Below are 22259 nucleotides of genomic sequence, written 5' to 3'. Positions count from 1 at the left end.
TGCTAAATGTATACTATGAGTGAGTAACCAAGTGAACACATTTGTCCAACACGACAGAATGATGCAGCTTATAATACTGACAGACGTATATTCTGAATAAAATGCAAGTATCGACAAACATGAAGCTTTGAACTGACGGATACCTTTAAGCCTTCACTTCCTTGAAGCCCTCCTGGGCCTTCTTTACCTTTAACCCCCTAAAGAAAACCAACAGTCCTTTAATCTCAACATTATTATGGCTACATTTAAAATATTTTATTGTGGCACTACAATATATTTGGAGCCCAGTTATTCCAAGAGTTTGTACTGTAACATCCTAAAATGCCAGATGGTGATGCTGTAACTCACTCTCTGTCCTTGCTTTCCTGGTGTGCCCTTTGATCCTCTGCTGCCAGCTTCTCCCTGTTGATTGACACAAATGAATAGCTATATGAATCAACATATTTCAGCACCTCATACTCATATAATTTGGAATGCTGAGTAACCTACAGTAAAGTGGTACGGCTGTGTCACTACAATATACAGTAAATGCATAAATAACTTTTTAACCCATTTACTCCTAATAGAAATGTGATCTTTTGTTTCATTAAATAAGATAAGATTTAAAAAAATCACATTTCATGAAACAAAGGTGATTGACACTCACACTCGTCCCTACGGGTCCTTGGTGGCCAGGAGCTCCTGTCTTCCCAGGCAATCCCTGTGGAAGATATTTAGTAGAGTATCAGTTATCCATATGTCACACTATAACGCAAGCAAATCTACTTGTTCAGTGTTTATTATAGAGAGGTTTACGTACTTTTGGTCCTGGAGGTCCAGTGTCGCCATTATTTCCATTTGCACCAATGCGTCCCTGAAAGAAGGGTGATATTAGTTTATCACATATCTGTCCCTATCTTAGCTACCCCTTTAATAGTCTCACTGAAGAGTAATTTCTGAGAAATATAGACTTTTAGCTCAAAAAAGAGAACATCAAATTGAAACTTATAGGATATATTTTGCAGTTGGCTGACAGTTTTTATTCAGTTTGTGCTGTATATCTCCATGAATACCAATCCTATGGCAAAAGCATTCCCACTCTTTTTATGGATTTTGAAAAATCAGTAGAAATAGTAGAAAGGCCATGTAAACATGGAGGTTATGAACTCTATAAAGTGATATGTGATTGATCAAAGTCAGAAATATGAACATTAACATATTGTTGGTCTTACCAGGGCTCCATGAGGTCCATCCTGTCCCCTGTTACCTGAAGGACCTTGAAATCCCTAAGATGGGACACAGATAATGTCAGATCCTTTGCTAGTTTGTTTGGAAGAACTATATGACTGATAAACTTTTTATCTATAGGCTACTAGAGTGAAAGGTTACATGACATTCATTGACCAATACTCAATACTAAAAGTCTATCACCCTCCAAGTATTTAAATTTTAAATGAGTCTTACAATTTTCAATAATTTTTATTGATGATTCTTGACAACATTTACATAATTCTGATCACCTTTAGGCCTTTAGGTCCAGTCACTCCAAGGAATCCAGACGTTCCCTACACACAAGGTTTACACATATAAAACGCATGGCTTCATTAACATTTATATTAGCAGGATTTTGAGAGATACAATCCTAAATTGCATGAACATATTCTTTTTGGATAGACTAAAATAATAGACTTATAAATAGACTTATAAATGGGAAATTAACGTTTGAAATTTGTTTGTTAGGTCATCATTAATTGATTTTTATACAATCTACATTTATCTACATAGATTTGTAAATATATATTTAACAGCTTTAAATATATGTTGAACTGTTAATTAAAGTCATTACAGTATTGTACAAAAATAGTAGTGGATGGAGATCACGTGACCAGCTACCGCAATGGTTGCGGAAAACTACAGCTCTCGTACCCATCTCCGCATTTCATTGAATAACCAGGTCTATTCCCTTTTCTTCGACACCAAATCGTTTTATCTGCTATCACAGTGACTCAGTGAACTGCAAGCACGTGCGAGAAAACAGGTCTAGTTGTTGTCTAAGCTACATACTCGGACACAAAAGCTGCAAACATGGCGACGGCTAACAGAGCGGTGGCTAATATAGCGACTGATGCTAGCGCATTTCCGAACATAGAGGACTTGATCGTTCAGGTCTATAAATCCAGTTTATAATCTATGTTTCTTAACAGTTAATCAGACTGAAAAACATGATAAATGCTAACTGTCCAGCTTATAATCTATGTTTATTACTCTAACCAGGTTGGTGTGTTTTTCACATCGCTTATTTCAGAATTTGATAGCTGGTTGAGACCTATTTCTAGGGCTTTTGTAACACTGTTCATGTTTAGCATAAGAAGTTCACTAGACCTGTTTCAACGTACCTGTGACTTTAGACAGGAGGGGTAATTGTGGGCTGGAGTTTGCGCGAGCTGTGTTTGATGTGGCCACGTATCTTGCAGATAGGGGATGGGGTCTGCGGTCTCAGAGGGTTAGTGGATTTATTTTATTTTTTATGTTTTCACCTTTTGCTACACATTTATCAATGAATTCCGGTAGGGTACTCGAGACATGTATGCGTGTAAATTTTGAAGATGGCTGAGCTTTCAATTCTTTCAGTTAACATCAGGGGGCTAAACGGGCTGATCAAACAAGCTAAATTCCTGGACTATTTAAGAAGGAAGAACATAGATGTGGCGCTTATACAAGAGTCACATTTACGTAAAAGAGATGTAAATGTCTACAAAATAAATACTTCAAGGTTGCTGCCTCATCTAGTGATGACACCAAAACCAAGGGCTCCATTGTGTTGCTGTTGCGGAAATGCGCACTCACCGTTTATCAGTGGACGCAGAAAAGGCTTTCGACCGCCTAGAGTGGAACTACTTGTGGCAAGTAATGGAGAGGCTTGGTTTGGGGGCCAAATTCATTGACATGGTGCATACTTTATATGCGAATCCCATGGCCATAGTCTCAACCAATGGCTTGCATTCTCAGCCATTTTTCATAGTGCGGGGCTCGCGACAGGGATGCCCGCTTTCCCACATGCTGTTTGCAATCTCTCTTGAACCGTTAGCCCAAGCCATAAGGCAAAATAAAATCTGTAATGTTCAGATTAAATCCAATAGCAGCTCAATATCATTATTTGGTGCATGGCATCACCATACACACATCACTACAGCGAGTTGTTCAGGACAACTATGAAGCTATATTAAGTAGTGTTCAAAGGGATCTGGCCAATTGGTCTGCGCTGCCGGCATCACTAAGGTCCAGGATTGCTGTTGTTAAAATGAACATAGTTCCTTGTGTGAATTTATTACTAGTACAATGATCCCCTTACCCCCACCAATACATTCTTGGAAGAAACTTGATATGTTAATTCGGCAGTATATTTGGAATAATAAAAAGAATATATAAAATAAAAAAAACATAGTTTTTCATAGTGGTGGTGGTGTCGGCAGTAGTGACATGCACAGTGAGGAGGACAGGAGGAGAGAGACACCTCGCCCTGGGTGTAATTCAATGAACCGCCACTGGGCATGTGAATACCCATAAGCAGTGGAGTGACAGAGGTATTTATACTTTAGACCAGCTATTCAATGAGAAAGGTATGTTGAGTTTTGAAGACCTGAGAGTTAGTTTTGAGGTCCCTAGGACATCCTTCTACTTTTATCTTCGCTTTAGATCAGCCCTAAAATGTTATGGAGTACCATGGGGAAACAGTCTTGAGTCATTAAATGGTTCTTTGATTTCCCTGTGAGAAGATTAGTGTCCGAGATTTATGCTAAACTGATGCAAGTATCCATAGGAGAACTCCCAATAGTAAAGAAATGGGAACGAGAGCTGAGCCCTGAGAGGAATGCAATTAATTGGGAGATAGTTTGGGACAACATTTTCCACTGTTCCAAGAACCCAAATCACCAGCAGATCCACTTCAACATATGTCATAGGACATATTGGACTCCTCAGAAGAGATACGTCTCTAAAGTCATTCCCATTCCCTATTGTACATTCTGTCAACCTGAACAAACTGGAACTTTTCTGCATATGGTCTGGGAGTGTGAACAGGTGCATGAGTTCTGGAATAAAACAACATAAAAATATCTGATGTGATAGGATGTTGAATTCCTACTGACCCAATTGTTTTGTTACTTAATGATGACTCTAAATTACACCTGCTTGGGAGACAGAGGAAAATTTGGCTAGCCGGCTCAACTGCAACCAAGAAAATGATAGCTCAACGCTGGCTCCCCCCCCCACTCGCTTTGTATAAAACAGTGGTTGGTGTATTTTCTAGACATAGTTAAGCTTGAGCTCTCTATAGCAAGGATTAACAAAGCCAGATCATCAACTATCAGCCTATGGGAAAGCACAGCAGCACAAACATCAGACTTAATGACCTCAGTGCCACAAGAACTAGAGGAGAGTGATTAGGCAAGGTGTGGTTTCTATTTGTTTGTTTTGTTTTCCTCGAGACCGCAGAGGGTGGGAGAGGGTTTTTGTTCTTGTTCAATTTGTGTTGATCTCTTCTGTGCACCATCTGCTATTACCTGTAACATGGTGTGGAATTTGTTTTGTATGTCTGAAGGTGCCAATAAAAAAGTTGATCACAAAAAAAAAAAATAGTAGTGGATAGTAAGAGTGATTATATGTTTGGACTGGACACTGTAGTCAGATAAGGACAGAATAAGAAGTGTAGCCATATAGGAACCTTAATACCAGGTTCTCCTTCACGTCCTCTCTCTCCAGATTTCCCCATCTCTCCCTGCAAGCAGAAAGCACAACCACATCAGTAGTGTGGATTTAGCACAATGATCAGCATCTAGAAGAAACTTAATGTCCACTCAGTCATACTCACAATTGGACCTGGCAACCCAGAAAATCCTGCTCGACCTTCTCGACCCTTTGACAGGAAATAATTATGATTAGAATATAATATTTACTCCAGGAGTTCCCACTATAAATGCCATGCTGGAAATATTTCCAAATTGAAATAATAAAAGGGACACATAGAATCAGCTCAGACGCTATCACTTGAAAAAGGATATACTGACACCTGTGGTGACTTGAGTGTATCATCAGTAAGTTGAATATTGATGTATATTTGTACAATTTGTACATTTGGACAACATTTCTACAAAAAATGACCATGGTTCTTATATTTTATTTTGGTGCCAAGTTGTAGCTATCAGACACATTTACCAATAATTCACTCACTCTCATTAGCATCAATGACAAATAAATGTGCAGCTAGTGCACAAATATTAAAATAAAGAAAAAACATTTTCCACTTATTCCACATCTTTGTCCTACCTTGTCGCCTCGAGGCCCAGGAACTCCTTGAATACCGTTTGGCCCCCGATCTCCCTACAAAAACATACAAATTCATTCACACATATTCACAATTTCACAAACATTTACTTCTTAAATTCAAAAAACATTCAATTTTCTCAAAAACTCACCTTCAGTCCATCTTTTCCCTGCTTCCCTTGCTCCCCCATGATGCCATCAAAGCCCTACAACCATGAAAGCAGGTAAACTTGATTATAATAGTTGCTATAGCATCATTAGTGAACATGTCGATGTATGACTCATTATGTTTATTTCACTCACACTGGATCCAGGAAGTCCTGGTGACCCAGTTGGTCCTCCGAGTCCCTCAAGTCCTGAAGGGCCTCGACGGCCCTTAAATCCTTGCTTACCTGGAGGCCCTGGAGGTCCCTGTACGCAAACACAACAAGACGTTGAACTAAGTCACTGGTCTGGTCAATAAACTGATCAACAATCAACTGAACAGATAGACAGGAAGAATCCAACTCACCAGTTCTCCCTTAAACCCTGGATCACCCTTCTCACCTCGCTTGGCTTTTTCCCCCTGGTAGAGAAAAGTACACACACACACACACACACACACACACACACACACACACACATTTAGCTTGGTACTTATAGGAACCAAAATGTCTGTTACAGTATAACATGATATGGTTAATATCCTTAAAATATTGCCATACATTAATTGAAGTAAAACAATTGCTTTAAGTAATCTTACAGGATCACCTGAGGGTCCAGGCTTTCCTGGATTCCCATTGGCTCCCTGCAATGAGAAAAAAAGCCATATACTCAAGCTTCAACACCACTACAGCACATCTGAGTTGATATCTTCTCTAGTAATTAATGTTGTTTGTGCAGAGGGTTTGGCCTCGTTGTCTTACATTAAGTCCAGGGGGTCCAGGTTCTCCAATGTCCCCTTCATCTCCTGTATCACCCTGGTGATACACAAAGACCACATGACCGAGTGAACCTGAAATTATGGCTGCAGTCTATTGATACATTTACAATTTTCGTTTTTTTCTAGAAGTGTACTCACAGGGTCTCCTTTAGGACCTGGAGGTCCATCTGGTCCTGGAGTTCCCTGTGAGAAAAAATTTGATAGAATGTGTGTGTAGTGGCTGGTCTTCATGTGATAAAACTGAAAAGTATGACTCCTGTATGTGGAGAACATTTCACAAAGAGACAGCCACTATTGTTCAGAATCATAACATCTACTTTGTCAAAACAAAAAAATGCATAAAAGTAAAGCATATTATTGGTCACAATTAAAGGAAAATATGAGTTAATATTCTTCTCCCTTTTTGTCATGTACAATATATGTTCCTTATGTATGTTACAATCATTTTGTCTCATGTTTGTGGCCTACACAGGACAAAACTACCAAGTTAAATATCCAGTTACTGTAAATCCAAACCAACCTACAATAACACACTGATTCTCTTTCTGACAAAGACCAAACGGATTCTACTATAGAATTAATTGCTTCAAAAGGTTTTGTTATACCTGAGGGCCACGAACACCAGGAAACCAAACCTCTCCATCAGGACCAGGCTCTCCCTGAAGCAACACATGCACATACACAGGTTAGACATTTATTAAGGTTATTAAATGCTATTAGCTTATCATTATTTGGTCTCTGTGAGAAAGAGTACATTTTACTGTAAATGTCTTGTCACCTGTGGTCCAGCTGCGCCTCTGGCACCCAGTTCACCTTGATGACCCTAATATCATAAAATATTGTTTCACAATTATCTGTTTATTAATCAATTTGGACTACAACTTGATCAACTAGTTGTATACTTACTGGAGGTCCTTTAACTCCTAAGACACCTTTTACTCCTCTGGGGCCCATTTTGCCCTGAGCAGAGGACAGATTAATGAATGCACTCCAACATCATTATTTTATCAATTTTATGAAAACATTATAGTCTTTTCTTGTGTTAGAAAACTTACAGGTGGGCCTGGTGGTCCACCAAAGCCTTGAGCTCCAATCTCTCCCTGAAAATAATCAGCAGTGTATCAAACAAGAATAACAAGCACCAAGGGCTGTGAGTCTGTGTTATGGTTGTGGTCGTCTGTTATAGTTTTTCCTGTTAATTGTGTTAATTTATTCCCCAGTTCCTTGTTGTTTACTGTCTCTTGTGTTCTCTGTTGCGCGTTACCTTGTTTTCATCCTTGTGTATGTTTATGCTTCAGTTTCCTGTTTTATTTTGTAGTCTCTGTTTCTCCCTTGTCATGTCTTATTTTACTTCCTGCCTTGTGTTTTCCCGCCTTTATGATTGTCTGCCCCGCCCTGATGTGTTTCACCTGTTCCTGACCCCTTGTGTCACCTGTCCCTTGTTTCACCCTCCTTACCTTGTGTGTTTAGTCTCTGTGCTGCCTTTGTCTCCTGTCGGTTTACTGTCTTCCCTCCCTGTCATTCCCTTCCTGGTTGTTTTTCCCTTTTTCATGTCTTCTGGTTTTCTAGTGTTTTTTTTTAAAGTTTTTTGGTTTGTCTTAGTTGTGACTGCCTGCCTGCCTCAGGAATATGGAGGACAGAACATGACTTAAGTCTAAATAAATTAATTCCTCTAAAATCCTCTACTCTGCATTTTTGGGTCCGAGCCTCGTTTTCCCTGACAGTCTGATGAGCATGATGGAGTATATGAATTGTTATTTATATAGATATGGATAATTGTCACCCAGTGAGCTGTTTGACACTGACCGGAGGTCCTGATGATCCTAGAAAACCAGGAGGACCCCTGGATCCAGGAAGTCCCTGTCAACATAGGACAGTTCAGATGTTGCAATGTAGAAATGCACAACAATAAGTAATTGTTTTTAGCACAGTAAAACGTTATTGTGCAAATAATTACATATTAAATATTGTGTAAAATGTTACCTTATATAATGACTTTACAATGATGGGAGCACGAAAGGGGCTGTCATTAAATAGTATAGCAAACTGTACTTACTATGTAGCCAGGGACACCAACGACGCCTCTGACTCCTTTATTTCCCTGGTTGCAACAAAGAAAGGCAAATCAGAATCACATGTACTAGCCCTCTACTCATGAAAAAGGTGTGTGTGTGTGTGTGTGTATGTGTGTATGTATGTGTGTGTGTGGTGGAATCTGACCTTGTCTCCTTTTTGTCCACTGTTTCCCTGCGGTCCAGCCTCCCCATGATAACCCTAAAGATGGAGAAATAGGGGTTTGACAAATAAGTATAAATAAAATGCTCCAGAACGCTTCACAAAAGAATATCCACCACTTCTGTAATACCCAGTGCTAACAACTTGACATGTGGATATGAGCAACTAAATTAGTGTGAGGCTAAATGCAACAATACTTATAAATTTAGACAGCAATAGAGATACACATGTATTTTTGGGCCTCTGTAATTTCAGTCCCCATAACATAACAAGTCCAGGCCACTCTTACCCACTCACCCAGCTCCCCTTTGCTACCCTTCTCTCCTCTGTAGCCTTGGGGACCCTATGGGGATAAACAATAATATTATATTATTACATATAACAGGGTAGTAAAGACCTGTTTCTTACTAACTATGAAAATACACATATATTTTACATGTCTCTTAGTAGACTTACCTGTTCTCCAGGTAAGCCTGCAGGGCCCGGATCAGCATCCTCTCCTGGGGTCCCGTCTCGCCCAGGTCGGCCCTGGGGACCCGGCATACCTTGTGGTCCAGGATTGCCCTGAAATACAACGCAACATGTAATGTAGTTTGCCTGGTCTAATCTGAATATTTTTTGCGGAAAATCTGATAATTTGATAATATATTTTCTTATTTATATCACAAATCAGTGCTGAAGTAGTTAATTGAATTGTAGTGTACCATGTTCTGGTCCATTGCAGTTTGTTATTGTATTGTCAGTGTGTTGCTGTTGTGGAATAAGGTTCTTACTAGTTGCAGATAAATATAATAAGAATGTAAAAGGTTTCCATAAGAGACCAAGTGTGTTTTGGTGTATGCTTATTGCACAGAGTTGTGTGCTGTCATAGAGATGGTGGTTCCCAGAATAAAGGAAACCCTGCCGCACAGATGGTTTAGCTTAAGCGGTAAATATAAGCTAGTTAGGGTCACAGTGGCCTCGAGCAAAGTACATTGAGTAATAATAACAACATTAAACAGGAACAGAATGTACCGCTTCGCGTGAGCGCAAATGAGGTAATACAGTGGCCCCCACCCTGGCGGGTGTTGTGTGAATATAGCAGTCCCGGTACGGAAGAAGAAGAGGGGGCCCAAGAAAGAAAGTATAGGAGTTTAGGGAAAGGTTAGAACGGGGCTCACAAGGTCTGACAGTCCAGAGATACGTGGACCATATACGTGGACCGGCTCTGGCTTTTTGTCTGTTGCTAGGGAAACTTAGTCTCTGCGTGCTTTGTGATCCCACAGATCTGTGTATTGAAACTACGATGTTTGACTGATTAAACAAATGTATTTGACTTTATCTTATCGTCTTATTTGGCTCTTGCTTAGGATCAATGTAATTCCAATTTAATGAATGTGCAGGGATATATAGGTCTTTTATTTGGAGTCAGACACATTGTCCCAAAAGGGGGGACACAGAAGAGGAAATCCCCAACACTGTTGAAAAACATATTGAGTAGTAGTGTCTGGTTAAAATAGCTTTCACTTTTGCATCATGACATTCTTCATTTATTATTTCATAACACCTTGTTGTGCATACTCATTTTACATCACGTACTTTTTTACAAAGTATCTCTCAAAACCAGTAAGTACACCGTTGCTACCACCAAGAATCCCCATAACTACCACCTAATATATCCCCGCAATATTCCAGCAACTATCCTGAGCAACCACTTAATTATACCAGCAACCCCTCAAACACCCTAACAACCATCCAAAGTCACCATACCAACCACATGTAACACTCTAACTACCCAGTAACACCATAGCAACCACCTTGTGATGTTTGCTTAGTCAGCAGTCCATGTACATGTTATTGTGTGTAGTTTGCAGTTTTATGTTAGGCTATCACCCATAAGCCCATAAGCCCATAAGCTAGCATGCAAAGCCTTACTGTATAATGTGGTAAGATGAAAATAGTGGCGATACCTACGATTTTCCCTTGAACTCCTTTTCGTCCTTGCTTCCCAGTGATTCCAGGTGGCCCCTGAAAAATAAAATTAGCCACAGGAGTCCTTTTACAATCTCTCTATGTTTGGTATTTTACAGTGTAATAAAGTGTAAATAGATAGCTGTTTAGACCATGCCATTTCAAGAGATCCATAACACTTATGTCTACTTACAATTGGTCCATCATCTCCAAGAGGTCCAGGAGGCCCTGGAGGACCCTTAAGTTTCTGAAGATAAAAAACAGACTCAGTCACAACATATCCTTAAAGGTTTACCGGTACATGTGTGTTTTTTTTTTGTTTTTGTTTTGTTTTACACTAGACTGTTTTACACTGTAAATAAAGTAATAATACAGTATGTTGTTGAAGTTAGCTGAAATTCAGCAGCTGTTCAGGATTCCAACTAAGTGGATTTCAACTAACTTGCATCAGTAAAGAAACAAACACGACAAACACCTACCGGCCAGGAAGAAATCAGCTTTTTATAGATCTTCTTTTTCTGCAAGGATAAAACAGAGAAAATATTATTTTTGTATCGTAAACCTATTTCTCTCACAAATGATCCTCAAACTGATTTCCATTGAATATAACAAACTTTGCCCGAAAAGCTAGCCAGCTGAGGTGGTTTGGGTATCTGGTAAGGATGCCCCCTGGGCACCTCCCTAGGGAGATGTTCCAGGTATGTCCAGCTGGACAGAGACCTCAGGGAAGACCCAGGACTAGGTGGAGAGATTATATCTCTACACTGGCCTGGGAATACCTCGGGATCCCCCCAGTCAGAGCTGGTTAATATGGCTCAAGAAAGGGAGGTTTGGGGTCCCCTGCTGGAGCTGCTGCCCCTGCGACCCGACCCCGGATAAGCGGATGAAGATGGATAGATAGATGGATAACAAACTTTCAAAACTATAACCCAAACATGACAAATGTAATTATCAGCAAAAGAAGATAAACTAAACTGGCAAATCTGCCATAATAAAGTTAAGATAAGATAAGCCTTTATTAATGTTGTAACACCTTTAGCTGGTTTTAGGTATATTTAATGCTTTACATATATAGAGGTGACAATAGTCCAAAATGAAAAACAGTATATGTTTTTATTAATACTGAAATATAGATGAATACTTGTATAACAATGTGACTGATATTTATATGTTCATATACTACAAAACTGCTATTTTGTGAAGGCTCAATATACAAATGAACAAACACCCTCAAAAACCAGTAAAACAGGCAGCTAGTATATTGGCATAATATTACTTTTTTCACCAGATCCAAATTCAAACAAGTGTGTAGCACCAAAGAGCGAGAGGTGACTAGGTCAGAGCTACAACAGCAGTTTACCTTGAAAGTCTCCCACTCTTCTTCAGAGGTTTTAAATACAACGATGGCAGGCATGCCAGGAGGACCAATGGGGCCTGTATATCCTGTCTGCCCGGTCCTGCCCATAACGCCTTGATAACCCTGAGAGGACAGAACACAATATGATTCTTTAATGTGGCAAACAGGATAAGTTTAGATAACATTATCTACATTTTGATCAAAACTGACAGAGATAAAAATGAGTCTTTTTCATTTACAGTTGATAACCCACTAAGCCATTTTTAATTTTAGTGCACCTGACTCCTGGAACAAAATACAGCACTTCCTTAAAATCAATTTACTTGTACCTTTTGGACATTTTAGAACCTTTTTGATTTTAAACCAGAAGCTTTTAAACCTGTATAATCTGGAAATAAATCTTAAATATGATTGTTGTGCCCTCGGAAGCTTAAACTACAGATGTGGTCTAAACCAATTATCACTGTCTTGCAGAAAACACTTCACATCAAACCAAAAGTCGCTGAATCTGAGGTTTTATCAGGAGTGGAGGTGTTGTTGATTATCTGAGTGAAGAGACCAATTTACATCAAACATAAATTAACTGATGAACTATCACAAGTCATGTATATGAAAATAGGTTTTGTTTGATTTTAGTAAAGTAGCTCATTCAACAGTTTTATGAGGACTCATATGTTTCATCGATTAGTGATGCTGGATATATATTTAGTATTTTTATAGTTGGGGGACATAGGGATACAACCATGTATTAAATATATAGATTATCATTAATTGATTTTGTGAGAATTACAATTTAAAGTTTCCTATGAATAAAAAAGAAGATAACATAGAAAGGGATGTACCTCTTGCAATTCAAGACTAGGCAGACATATGGGTCATAATTACATAAAATGAGGTGACCTCAGGCTCATGAAGTGTGCGCCCAATGTGGGCTGAGCCCTTTGCTGTGTGTCATCCCCTCTCTCTCTCTCTATCTCTCTCTCTCTCCCTCCTTTCCTGTCTATCACTATCACTGTCACTGTCTAATAAAATTAAAAAAGCCCCAAAAAATAATATTTAAAATAAAATAATTACGTAAAATAAAATAATCATAAAATCATATTATTTAATTATATAATATAAAACGAATGACTTCATTGACCATTAAATAAATGGATAAGTGAAAAAATACTAATAAATAATAGAATAAAATAATAACAAATAAAAAATATAATATCTCTCCCTAAATTAAATTAAGAAGTAGTTTTTGATATACATCTGGATTATCTGCACTTGAAAGTAACAGTTTTGTGGGTAATGTTATCCTGTTAACTTCAGCTAAGCTAGCTAGTAAATAAAAAATGGGTAATCTTACTAGCTGACACAAACCAACATGAGCATATTTTTGAATCACATTTATTTTTGAACACCTGACAAATGCAAGGCTAATATTCACTTACTTCTTATATCTGGTTTGGTTGACCAACTTCTGAGAAAAATGAGAATGTATATTTTAGTTAGGTTGCTAGACGCTAGCTCCCTTCACCTGCCACTGCTTCACATTTTTCATTTTTACAGTTTCTTTGCCATTTTGTAACTTTACTGAGCAGGTGTACAAACTGCTGGCGTGTCAACCTCTTTATATACAGTTTATGGTGTCAACCATTTATCCATTACTTTTAACAAACTATTTAGCCATGTATCCATTACTTGTACCTAACTGTGTCAACCATTTATCACGTTCAACTGTTTATCCGTTACTTTAAGATAACTATTTTAACCATTTAGGTATCTTACATAACTTTTAGCTAACTGCTCTGCTTGCGTGCAAGTTTTTATCATACAGGTATTTACACACACAAAATGTTGTGTTCAGGTGTTGTAGCTGACTCCATATGAGTATATATATTTTTTTTAATTCAAATTGTAATTTTGATTTTTTTAAAATTTGTTACAATTACATTACATTACATGTTTTCCATGTACCCCAAAACAACTGCAGAAATTCCTCCTGTGGTTCAAGTACTGGTTGGGAATCACTGGCCTTCACTACTTGAGGGCTGACAAATGTCTGTCACCCAAAAGCAACGACCTAATAATAATGCTAAAAGCTGTTTCAAGCTGCATACCAAGGCTGTGCAGTTGGGCAGTATGTTGGACACTATCTGATCATCACTAGGAGCAATTCAACTTATAGTCTTTTGATTAAATGTTGATTTAAATCATTTCCTGATTTAGGTTAATTTAATACAGTACATACTTTGTCTCCTTTAGGCCCTGGTGGTCCTGGTAGCCCAGGTGGACCCTGCAACCCCTGATAAAAGAGTGAGGAGAAACAGTTAGATCTAAATAATTATCACTACAAAAAATAAGATACTGTAACCCATTAGGACTTATTGATAAAAGCAGAATGGGATAAAAACCAAGTTAAACTTTAACTGTGTAAAGAAATGCAGATAGTTATTATGTCTGAATTCTGATTAATGTAATGTTTTGTGTGTAATCCTGGTTTAGTGTATGGGTTAGGGGAGTTTGCTAACTTCTGGTATGAAAACACAGCATAGGCCTACAGTCTTCAGTCTGTCCAGAAGGGTTACATTCAGGGGCGGTGGGTAATGCAGGTTTCCGATAGGCTTAAGCCCACCCGAAACCTCCATCCTGCAGATATAGACAGGCAGCTATCCCAGGGACCGTAATGTGTCAATCTACAGGTTATTTCCCATATTAGTGGTGGGCGGATCGATCCAAATATCAGAGCAGCAGCAGAGCAGGCCCACTTTGCTCCTCCTTCCCCCTCTTGTGATTTGATGTTGTACCGTCACATGACTCAGCGACGCCAGGCAACCAAGCAAGCAGGCAGCCAGGCTCGGCAGCGGCCAGCAGCACACACACACAAGCAGGACAGAGACGGAACAGAAGAATGGCAGAGAGGAAGAGGAGCACCATGTGGCTATATTTTCAGGCCTAAAATGAAACAATGGCAAACTGTATAATTTGTAAAAAGGCTGTAAGATACAGTGTTAACACAACAAAATTATACAAGCATATGAAAATTCTGTCCTGGGTTTTAACTTATTAATAATCCAAAGGAAAGATCACAAAAACACTTAAAGGTCATGAAAATTCATTCAGATTTAGCGATTTGATGATACATCCACCTTAATTATTAATAAGTATCGGTATTGTATCAGCAATACTGGCCCTCTATTTACTTAATTGGTATCGGAGCGATACCAATTTTGCAGTATCCCACACCACTATCCCATATGACTCAAGGAAATTGAATGCACCCTCACTGCCCAGAAGCCATCAATCATCACCCAAGTCTCAGTCATGGTTACTGGTTTTGGTCTTGTTTATACCAGCGATCCGATTTAAGATGTTTTCAAGTAATTAGGTTAATAATTGTTTGTCATCTTCTAGACTATGATTTCTACAGATTAGACTGGTATTATTGGACTGTAGCTATAGTTTATTATAAAGTAGTAGTAGTTATAGCAGTAAAATGTTAATTAGGCCCCCTATCTAAAATATTCTCGGTGTACTAAGGTAAGTAATTTGTAATTTATTTTATCAACATTTAAAGAGTAAAGGTATGTTAGGATAACATATACGGTATATAGCGCCTGACATCTGCAGACTGTATAAATGATATCTGGTGGATGTAGAGCCTGACATCTGTACTATGTATAACAGGAAGATGACCACATCTGTAAGATGTATAGCAGATGTTAGAACGATGTATATAAGCCTGCATCTCTACAATGTATTGCATACGTTAGAACGATGTATATAAGCCTGCATCTCTACAATGTATTGCATACGTTAGAACGACGTATATAAGCCTACATCTCTACGATGTATTGCATACGTTAGAACGACGTATATAAGCCTACATCTCTACGACGTATGGCATACGTTAGAACGATGTATATTGCCTGCATCTCTACGACGTATGGCATACGTTAGAACGATGTATATTGCCTGCATCTCTACGACGTATGGCATACGTTAGAACGATGTATATATGTATACGTCGCGGAGAGAGCGGCTATATGTCGCTGAAACGTAGCGCAGCGACGTCGCGGGGACGTCGTGCCAGTGAGCAAACTACCAAAATACTACGTATCCCCGATGTATTTTGATTACATCGCCAATACGTCGCCGCGACGTATGTGTGCTTACTGGGACATTGCCACATGATTTAAGTTGGTTATTTATTTTTATGAACTGAAAATGTAAGCTGTATTTTTGTGTGCACATTGGAAAAAATATGTGCTGGTGCTATCAGCATAAAACAGATTTCTAGCCATTTCTCCTTGGTTGGACTGCTACTTCAAAGTAACAATCTACAGGACAACTCCCACATTATATCTAAACATTGAATTCCTCCACACTGCCCAAATGCCATCAATCCCCACCCAAGTCTCAGTCATGGTTACACCAATACCTATAGATAAACCTAAACACTAAATCAACCTCACAACACTAAAACCCAGGTAACATAAATGCACACCCAAAACATTAACAGAACATCATTAATACATACTTTGACGAAGACAGGAACCGTTTAGAACACAGTCTCAAATGTGCGGTATACTCGCCGCAGCCGACCTGTCGAGCGCCAGTGTGACGTCATGGGAGCGCCGTAATTGTTAATACTTGCGCGTGGTGGTCGCGACACTAGTTGCAGTCTTCTCCTGAACAGAGGTGGCGCTAATGAGGAAAGGCTACCGACTTTGCTATTTCTAAGGACTAGAAGAAGAAGAAAAAGGTAAACAACGGCAGGACAAGAGAGACTTGCAGTCACTCTGAGAGTCCTGGCATCCAGTTGCGCAGGAGCTCGTTCATGCTTCCAGTTTCCGCTTTGTCGTGCGCCGCTGAAAAAAATAAGGCAGTTTTACAGTCGCCGTAGCCGAGCTGGCGCGGGCCAATGTGATGTCAAAATGATGTAGATCTCGCAGGCGCGCCAGGATTTCTCAGAGTGACTGCAAGTCTCTCTTGTAAACTTACTGGGTTAAGATGAGTTCTTTTATGGTGAATGAAAGGCTTGATCCGACGAAGTAGGTCATCGAATCAAATCGAAGCATTGACGTCAATGCTGCTGCCAGTTCTGCCGTTGTTTACCTTTTTCTTCTTCTTCTAGTCCGTAGAAATAGCAAATTCGGTAGCCTTTCCTCATTAGCGCCACTGTTCAGGAGAAGACTGCAACTAGCGTTGCGCAAGTAAAAACAGTTATGGCGCTCCCATGATGTCAGACTGGTGCTCGACAGGTCGGCTGCGGTGAGTATATAGACGTTATAGAGTGGTTTTGAGTGATTTTGAGTGCGCGACCAGAGGGCGCACACTCAAAATCGCGCCAGCGGGATCTATGTCATTGTGATGTAACATTGGCGCGCGCTAGCGCGGCTGTAAAACTGCCTTCATGTGACTTTGCAGTGCTTCAGTGGACAGCACAACGGCGTCCTGTCGGCCGTTACAGTATTGTACACACAACTACGCTAAAGTTAAAGCATACAAACCCCTGTGCATTCCCTGTATTACCCTTCTGCTTTTGTCGCTATGACCACCTTCTCAACCTTTAGCGTTTATTTAAGTCTTTTGAATGCGCCTCTGAAGCACTGTGGCCGCTCTGTGTTCCTCTGTTTGGTTTGGTTGTCATGGTATTCAAAGGCAGTGTCGGGAAAGGGGGAATGGGTGATCAGGAGTGGACTAAAAAAAACAATCAGGCTACATCAAATATATTGATGACGAGTGCCTCCTCAGAGTGGTTTTACCAAGGATCATGTGTATGCGGTCTAGGCGTGAAGAGAACGAGCCCAGGCTATCCGCATCTACCTCCCTCCCACATTAGCCTACCCAAACCTCCACCTCACCTGCCGCCTATGGTTACAGTACCACAGTTTAGCCAGAGGAGGGTGACAATGGCTTATACTGAAGAGACTAACCCCTCCCCTCTACCACATACACACAGTTGCATGGTTTTCTAGGTGCTAGAATTGACACAGATATATGTTGCCATCTCAGTCATCAAATCAGCTCCACGCAAACTCAATTACATCCAAGGTCATGACAGAGAATGAGATGAGAATATCACACAAATGTGATTAAAATTTCCTATGTGGTTTGTTTATGCATTTATAATGTAATTCACCCTCAGTGTCACTGTGATAACATCTGACGTTTAGAGTATACCAAGATAAAAATAACTTCAAATGTGAAATCCAGCAAGGTGTGGTGCAGAGGGTGGAGGGTGAGGGAGAGGGTCTTTGTTCTTGTTCAATTTGTGTTTCTTTGTTCTGTGCGCCATCTGACATTACCTGTCACACATTGTGGAATTTGTCTGAAGGTGCTAATAAAAAATGTATCACACAAAGAAAAAGTGAAATCCAGCTTTGATTATTGATTATGAACATTTACACAGGTACTGCTAAATGTAAACAGTGCCTTACCCTTTGACCTCTGATCCCAGGTCTCAATTCTGCCCCGTGATGGCTGACTGTGTATGTAGGCTGCTGATTGGCTGCTTTAACAGGCTGCTGCGGGGGTTCAGTCTCTGATTGGATGAAGGCGTCGTCAGTGCTGAACTGGGAGATCCGATCAGGTGAGGTCTGAATATAATCCTTAGAAATGTCAATGTCATTATCATAACTTTCTTTTTCCATCTCTGCATGTCTTTGCACTTCCTTATCCTCCTCTAAATCTATCTCTTCTTCATCTGTCTCTGTCCCACTCCCCTGCTCTCCACCTGGAAATCGTTGTTGTGGTAATGTTTCTGTTTGGGGTGAAACAGTTTGCAACTTGTCCTCCATATTCTCTTTTTCTTTTATCTCACTGGCTGAAACATTACCCGTCTCACCCTCAATGTTCCTAGTACTTAGTGCTTCTCTACTTTGTAGTGTGGGAGTTAAAACAGTCAGGTTTGGGGCTGGATCTTTCTGAGGTACAGCAAAGTCCTCAGTTACATTTCCTTCTGTCTGAGTTGAGAGTTTAGCTGATGGGTCCACTGAAACTGGAGGTATAAAGACTAATGGTGATGCCTCCTGTCGTGCCTCCCTTACTCCTTCAGATGAAGGGTAGACGCTGGAAGTGACAAACCTTGATTCTGTGATGGGGCCTGAGATAAGAGTAGATCTAGTAGCAAACCGTGGCCCGTCGGAGAAAGATGTTTCTGTACTTGCAGTTTCTGCATCTCTTGATAAGACGCCTGGAGCTGTGGGGTTCTCAGGTTGAACATTAAGGCTTGAAATAACTATCTCAATACTTTCCCAGACTGATACTTCACTTGTTCTGGACTTCTCCTTTGCTTTAACGAACGGTTGATGCCTTCCTCCTGTGCTCCAAGGTTCCTTCATTGTCCCTAATATGTTAGGGTGCACATTAGAAAACTGCTCATTTCCAGTCAGATAGGGAGGCCGTGGTTCGGTATCTCCAGCTTTATTTACTTCCTTACCCTTTTCTCCATTGGTTGAGCCTACAGTCTTAGTGTCTGTGTTAGCGTGGGTTTTTACTACAACTTTGGTGTCTACATCCTTTGGATGAGGATGTAACTTCAGAGGGGAAGTGCTGCTCACTGGATCTAGTCTGGGTGTCAGCTCAGTGGGACCAGCCTGTAGAGTTGTGTCTTGGAGGGGATTTTCTGGTCTGGATGATACTCTGATCCTGGGCTGAATGGTCACCTCATCTATAGCTGCAACCTCCTGGGAAAGGTTTACATAAGGCAAGATATTACCCAACATGCACAGTGTGTGCAGAACTCCAATTCACAGTCTTTAGTGAGAATAACAGATAGGAGAGCAGGAAATTCTGTCAAGATGTATCAGTAAATTCTGTACTGTTGTAATTGCCATTCTCTTCAGTCCCAGTATTGAATAGCTCCAAAGCAATTTAGCGATTAGTCCATTTTAGGACATAAATTAATAAATAAACAACAGCAGTTAAGTAATAACAATAATGAATGCCCAAATGGTACAATTCGAACAAGCAGCACACAAGAATGAAGGCCATGCCTCTAAAAGCCAAAATTACAGTTCAGTATTGTGCGCTTTTTGGTGGCGTGAAAAGCGTCTGTTCAGAAATTATAACACTCCCATAGAAAAGATGCTTCTGGTGGGATTCACACTAACATGTTAATACCATCTCAGGTATAACAGACTTACTTTTTAGAACGGCAAACATTGGATGAATGGAGTGGGGCTGGGAGAGATGAATTAAAGGCCCTACACACCGTCAATTCAGAACACAGGTATTTTTTTTTACTTTTTTTGCCTAATTCGACCTCTTTTAATGAGACTATGTGGGCATTTACAAATTAAGCTTAATTGCTATCTCCCTGATTAGTTTTGTTGCATGAAGTTTGGTGAGCTTACATAATTTTCAGCATAGCTCCTCCTAACGTCAACCTGTTGAGGTATAAATGAAAACACCTGTGTGTGTGTGTGTTCTTTAAAGTGGAATTTATAATATAGTAGGTATAGTGATAAAATATTACACATAATAAAACAACAAAAATATTGTGTATTTTTGGATAAGCATAGTATTTATTATTGTCTGTTATGCTTGATGGAGCACTGTGCCTATAATATCAGGAAACAGAGCAACAAAACAGATGCCATCAGGAAGTAAACCTTGTGAGTAAAACCCGAAAGTTTAGAAAAGTGTTTGGTATATGACAGTAGTGTATTATTTGTACCTGTGTGTCTGTCAGAGCTGAGCAAGTGCTGCTGTAATCTTGACAGTGCTGCTCTGCTGCTGTTGGATCTTCTAAGACAAAGATCATCTGCTGGATGGTGCCCTGAACACACCACAAACAAACAGAAGACAGATGGTGACCAATTTAAAGAGTTTCATTCCAAACTCTCAGCTTCAGTGAAATAATTTTGCATGATATTGCTGTCTGCCACAGTGTCTTTTTTGATTCCACCACTAGGGGTCGCCATGGTCAGAAACACTCATCTTACATATACGGCTTTAAAGGTTGCATATATACAGAATTTTTATAACTATACAGCTGTGGTGCAGCAGATACAAAATGCAGACATTTAAATTACCATAATAGCTTGAAGAATGAATAAGGGATTTGTGGGAAAAACAATAATATCATTGGAGCTGGAGTCCATACGTTTTCTCTGGCCTCCACTCCCAGTGATATGACTGTGCTATGGATCACATACTACTGCCATTATTTGTAGCTTCTTTCATCCTCAGTGAAGGAAAGCGAAGGAAATATAAGCAATAGAAAGAAAAAAATGTAGGCAATTCTGGCTCGATTGCATAGGTGCCTACTTTTTCTATTATTTGTTTATTGACTGATTGTTGATGTATGAGAGGAATACTCTCGACTGACAAATAACAAACTAAGTAATTTAGCTAATAACTATATTGTGAAAAAAATATTTACTGACCAGGCCTAAATTTAAATAAGGACAAAAACAGATATTAAGTGTGACTGTTTAAGTCAGTCATGACAAAAAGCTGTTGGCAGTCAACATGTAGCACTGTTTGATAAATAGATGCATCACTCCTTTAAGTGATGCCAGTACCAAAGAGGTTTTTTTTAGGTCAAATACTTCCTTCTGCAACTTCCCATGTTGACAAAGGCGGTGATATTTTCTACAGAGCATTTTATGAGATTTACTCGTTGATGTGAAAATCTTCTCCTGCCTCTCATCCTCTCACATGCATATGTAAGAACCCCCCAAACCTGATGCAGACATATTTGAGCTTCTGGTGAAACACCATGTAACTCACAAAGAAACACACAGACAAAAGTAATGCCAACATTTATAGGAAAACACATAAACCCCATTAAATGCAACAGAAAAGCTAGTTGAAGATAAGAGAGTTAAGTGTGATTCCAAAGCTTATGAGATGATGTACTGTATCTAAATACTCAGTACTCAGCCTTTTTAAAGCATATTTCCACATGACACAAAAAAATAAAGATATATTCCAAATCCTGTTGATGTAATTGAATCTCTGAATAATTTTTTAGATCCATTTGCATTTATAATTTATGTAGACATTCAAAATCTAAACAGACAAAATCATCTTTCAGCTAAGTTGTCAGAAAGCTCGACAAATTTAACCTGAATCCATCAGCAACATTCGAACAGAGACCAAAGATACAGACAGTCAGACTTACGCAGCTCAGTAGCAGTAGCACCACCACCACAGCACCCTGCATGGCTTCTGATAAAGAATACTTCTGGACTCCTCTGACTGAAGCTGCCTTACACTCTTAAGTTAAGTTCAGGAGCTGAACTTGAAAAACACACCTCCCTCTGTGGAGGTCTGAGCTCAGTGCTGGCCTGACTGACCACATGATTACAACCCAGAGAGAAGATGAACTCAACAGACCAAAGTCTCATACAAACACACACACACACACACACACACGCACACACACACACACACACACACACACACACACACACACACACACACACACACACACACACACACACACACACACACACACACACAGATATATACATATCCCCTGTGCTTCCTGTG

The 22259-nt window shown here is 39.7% G+C and overlaps 1 protein-coding gene across 1 annotated transcript in view; it reads right to left on the bottom strand.

Annotated features, from left to right (window-relative positions):
- Window positions 1-21983, bottom strand: part of si:dkey-21p1.3 (collagen alpha-1(I) chain) — a 34053-nt gene extending 12070 nt beyond the window's left edge. The window contains exons 1-28 of the mRNA XM_031307489.2: window positions 21889-21983; window positions 20437-20538; window positions 18197-19444; window positions 10888-10926; window positions 8915-9022; window positions 8748-8801; window positions 8444-8497; window positions 8280-8324; window positions 8030-8083; window positions 7279-7323; window positions 7130-7183; window positions 7002-7046; window positions 6829-6882; window positions 6362-6406; window positions 6207-6260; window positions 6044-6088; window positions 5813-5866; window positions 5605-5712; window positions 5454-5507; window positions 5305-5358; window positions 4850-4894; window positions 4703-4756; window positions 1500-1544; window positions 1212-1265; window positions 800-853; window positions 647-700; window positions 349-402; window positions 144-197 (exon numbers count right to left, since the gene is read on the bottom strand). Coding sequence (XP_031163349.1) covers window positions 144-197; window positions 349-402; window positions 647-700; window positions 800-853; window positions 1212-1265; window positions 1500-1544; window positions 4703-4756; window positions 4850-4894; window positions 5305-5358; window positions 5454-5507; window positions 5605-5712; window positions 5813-5866; window positions 6044-6088; window positions 6207-6260; window positions 6362-6406; window positions 6829-6882; window positions 7002-7046; window positions 7130-7183; window positions 7279-7323; window positions 8030-8083; window positions 8280-8324; window positions 8444-8497; window positions 8748-8801; window positions 8915-9022; window positions 10888-10926; window positions 18197-19444; window positions 20437-20538; window positions 21889-21930 — 2772 coding nt within the window. The 5' untranslated portion in view covers window positions 21931-21983. The remainder of the gene's footprint in view (window positions 1-143; window positions 198-348; window positions 403-646; window positions 701-799; window positions 854-1211; window positions 1266-1499; window positions 1545-4702; window positions 4757-4849; window positions 4895-5304; window positions 5359-5453; window positions 5508-5604; window positions 5713-5812; window positions 5867-6043; window positions 6089-6206; window positions 6261-6361; window positions 6407-6828; window positions 6883-7001; window positions 7047-7129; window positions 7184-7278; window positions 7324-8029; window positions 8084-8279; window positions 8325-8443; window positions 8498-8747; window positions 8802-8914; window positions 9023-10887; window positions 10927-18196; window positions 19445-20436; window positions 20539-21888) is intronic.
- Between the last annotated feature and the right edge of the window lie 276 nt (window positions 21984-22259).

This window comes from Sander lucioperca, chromosome 11 (genome assembly GCF_008315115.2).
Source record: "Sander lucioperca isolate FBNREF2018 chromosome 11, SLUC_FBN_1.2, whole genome shotgun sequence".
Classification (NCBI taxonomy): domain Eukaryota; kingdom Metazoa; phylum Chordata; class Actinopteri; order Perciformes; family Percidae; genus Sander; species Sander lucioperca.
This window is presented reverse-complemented; position numbering and strand designations above follow the sequence as displayed.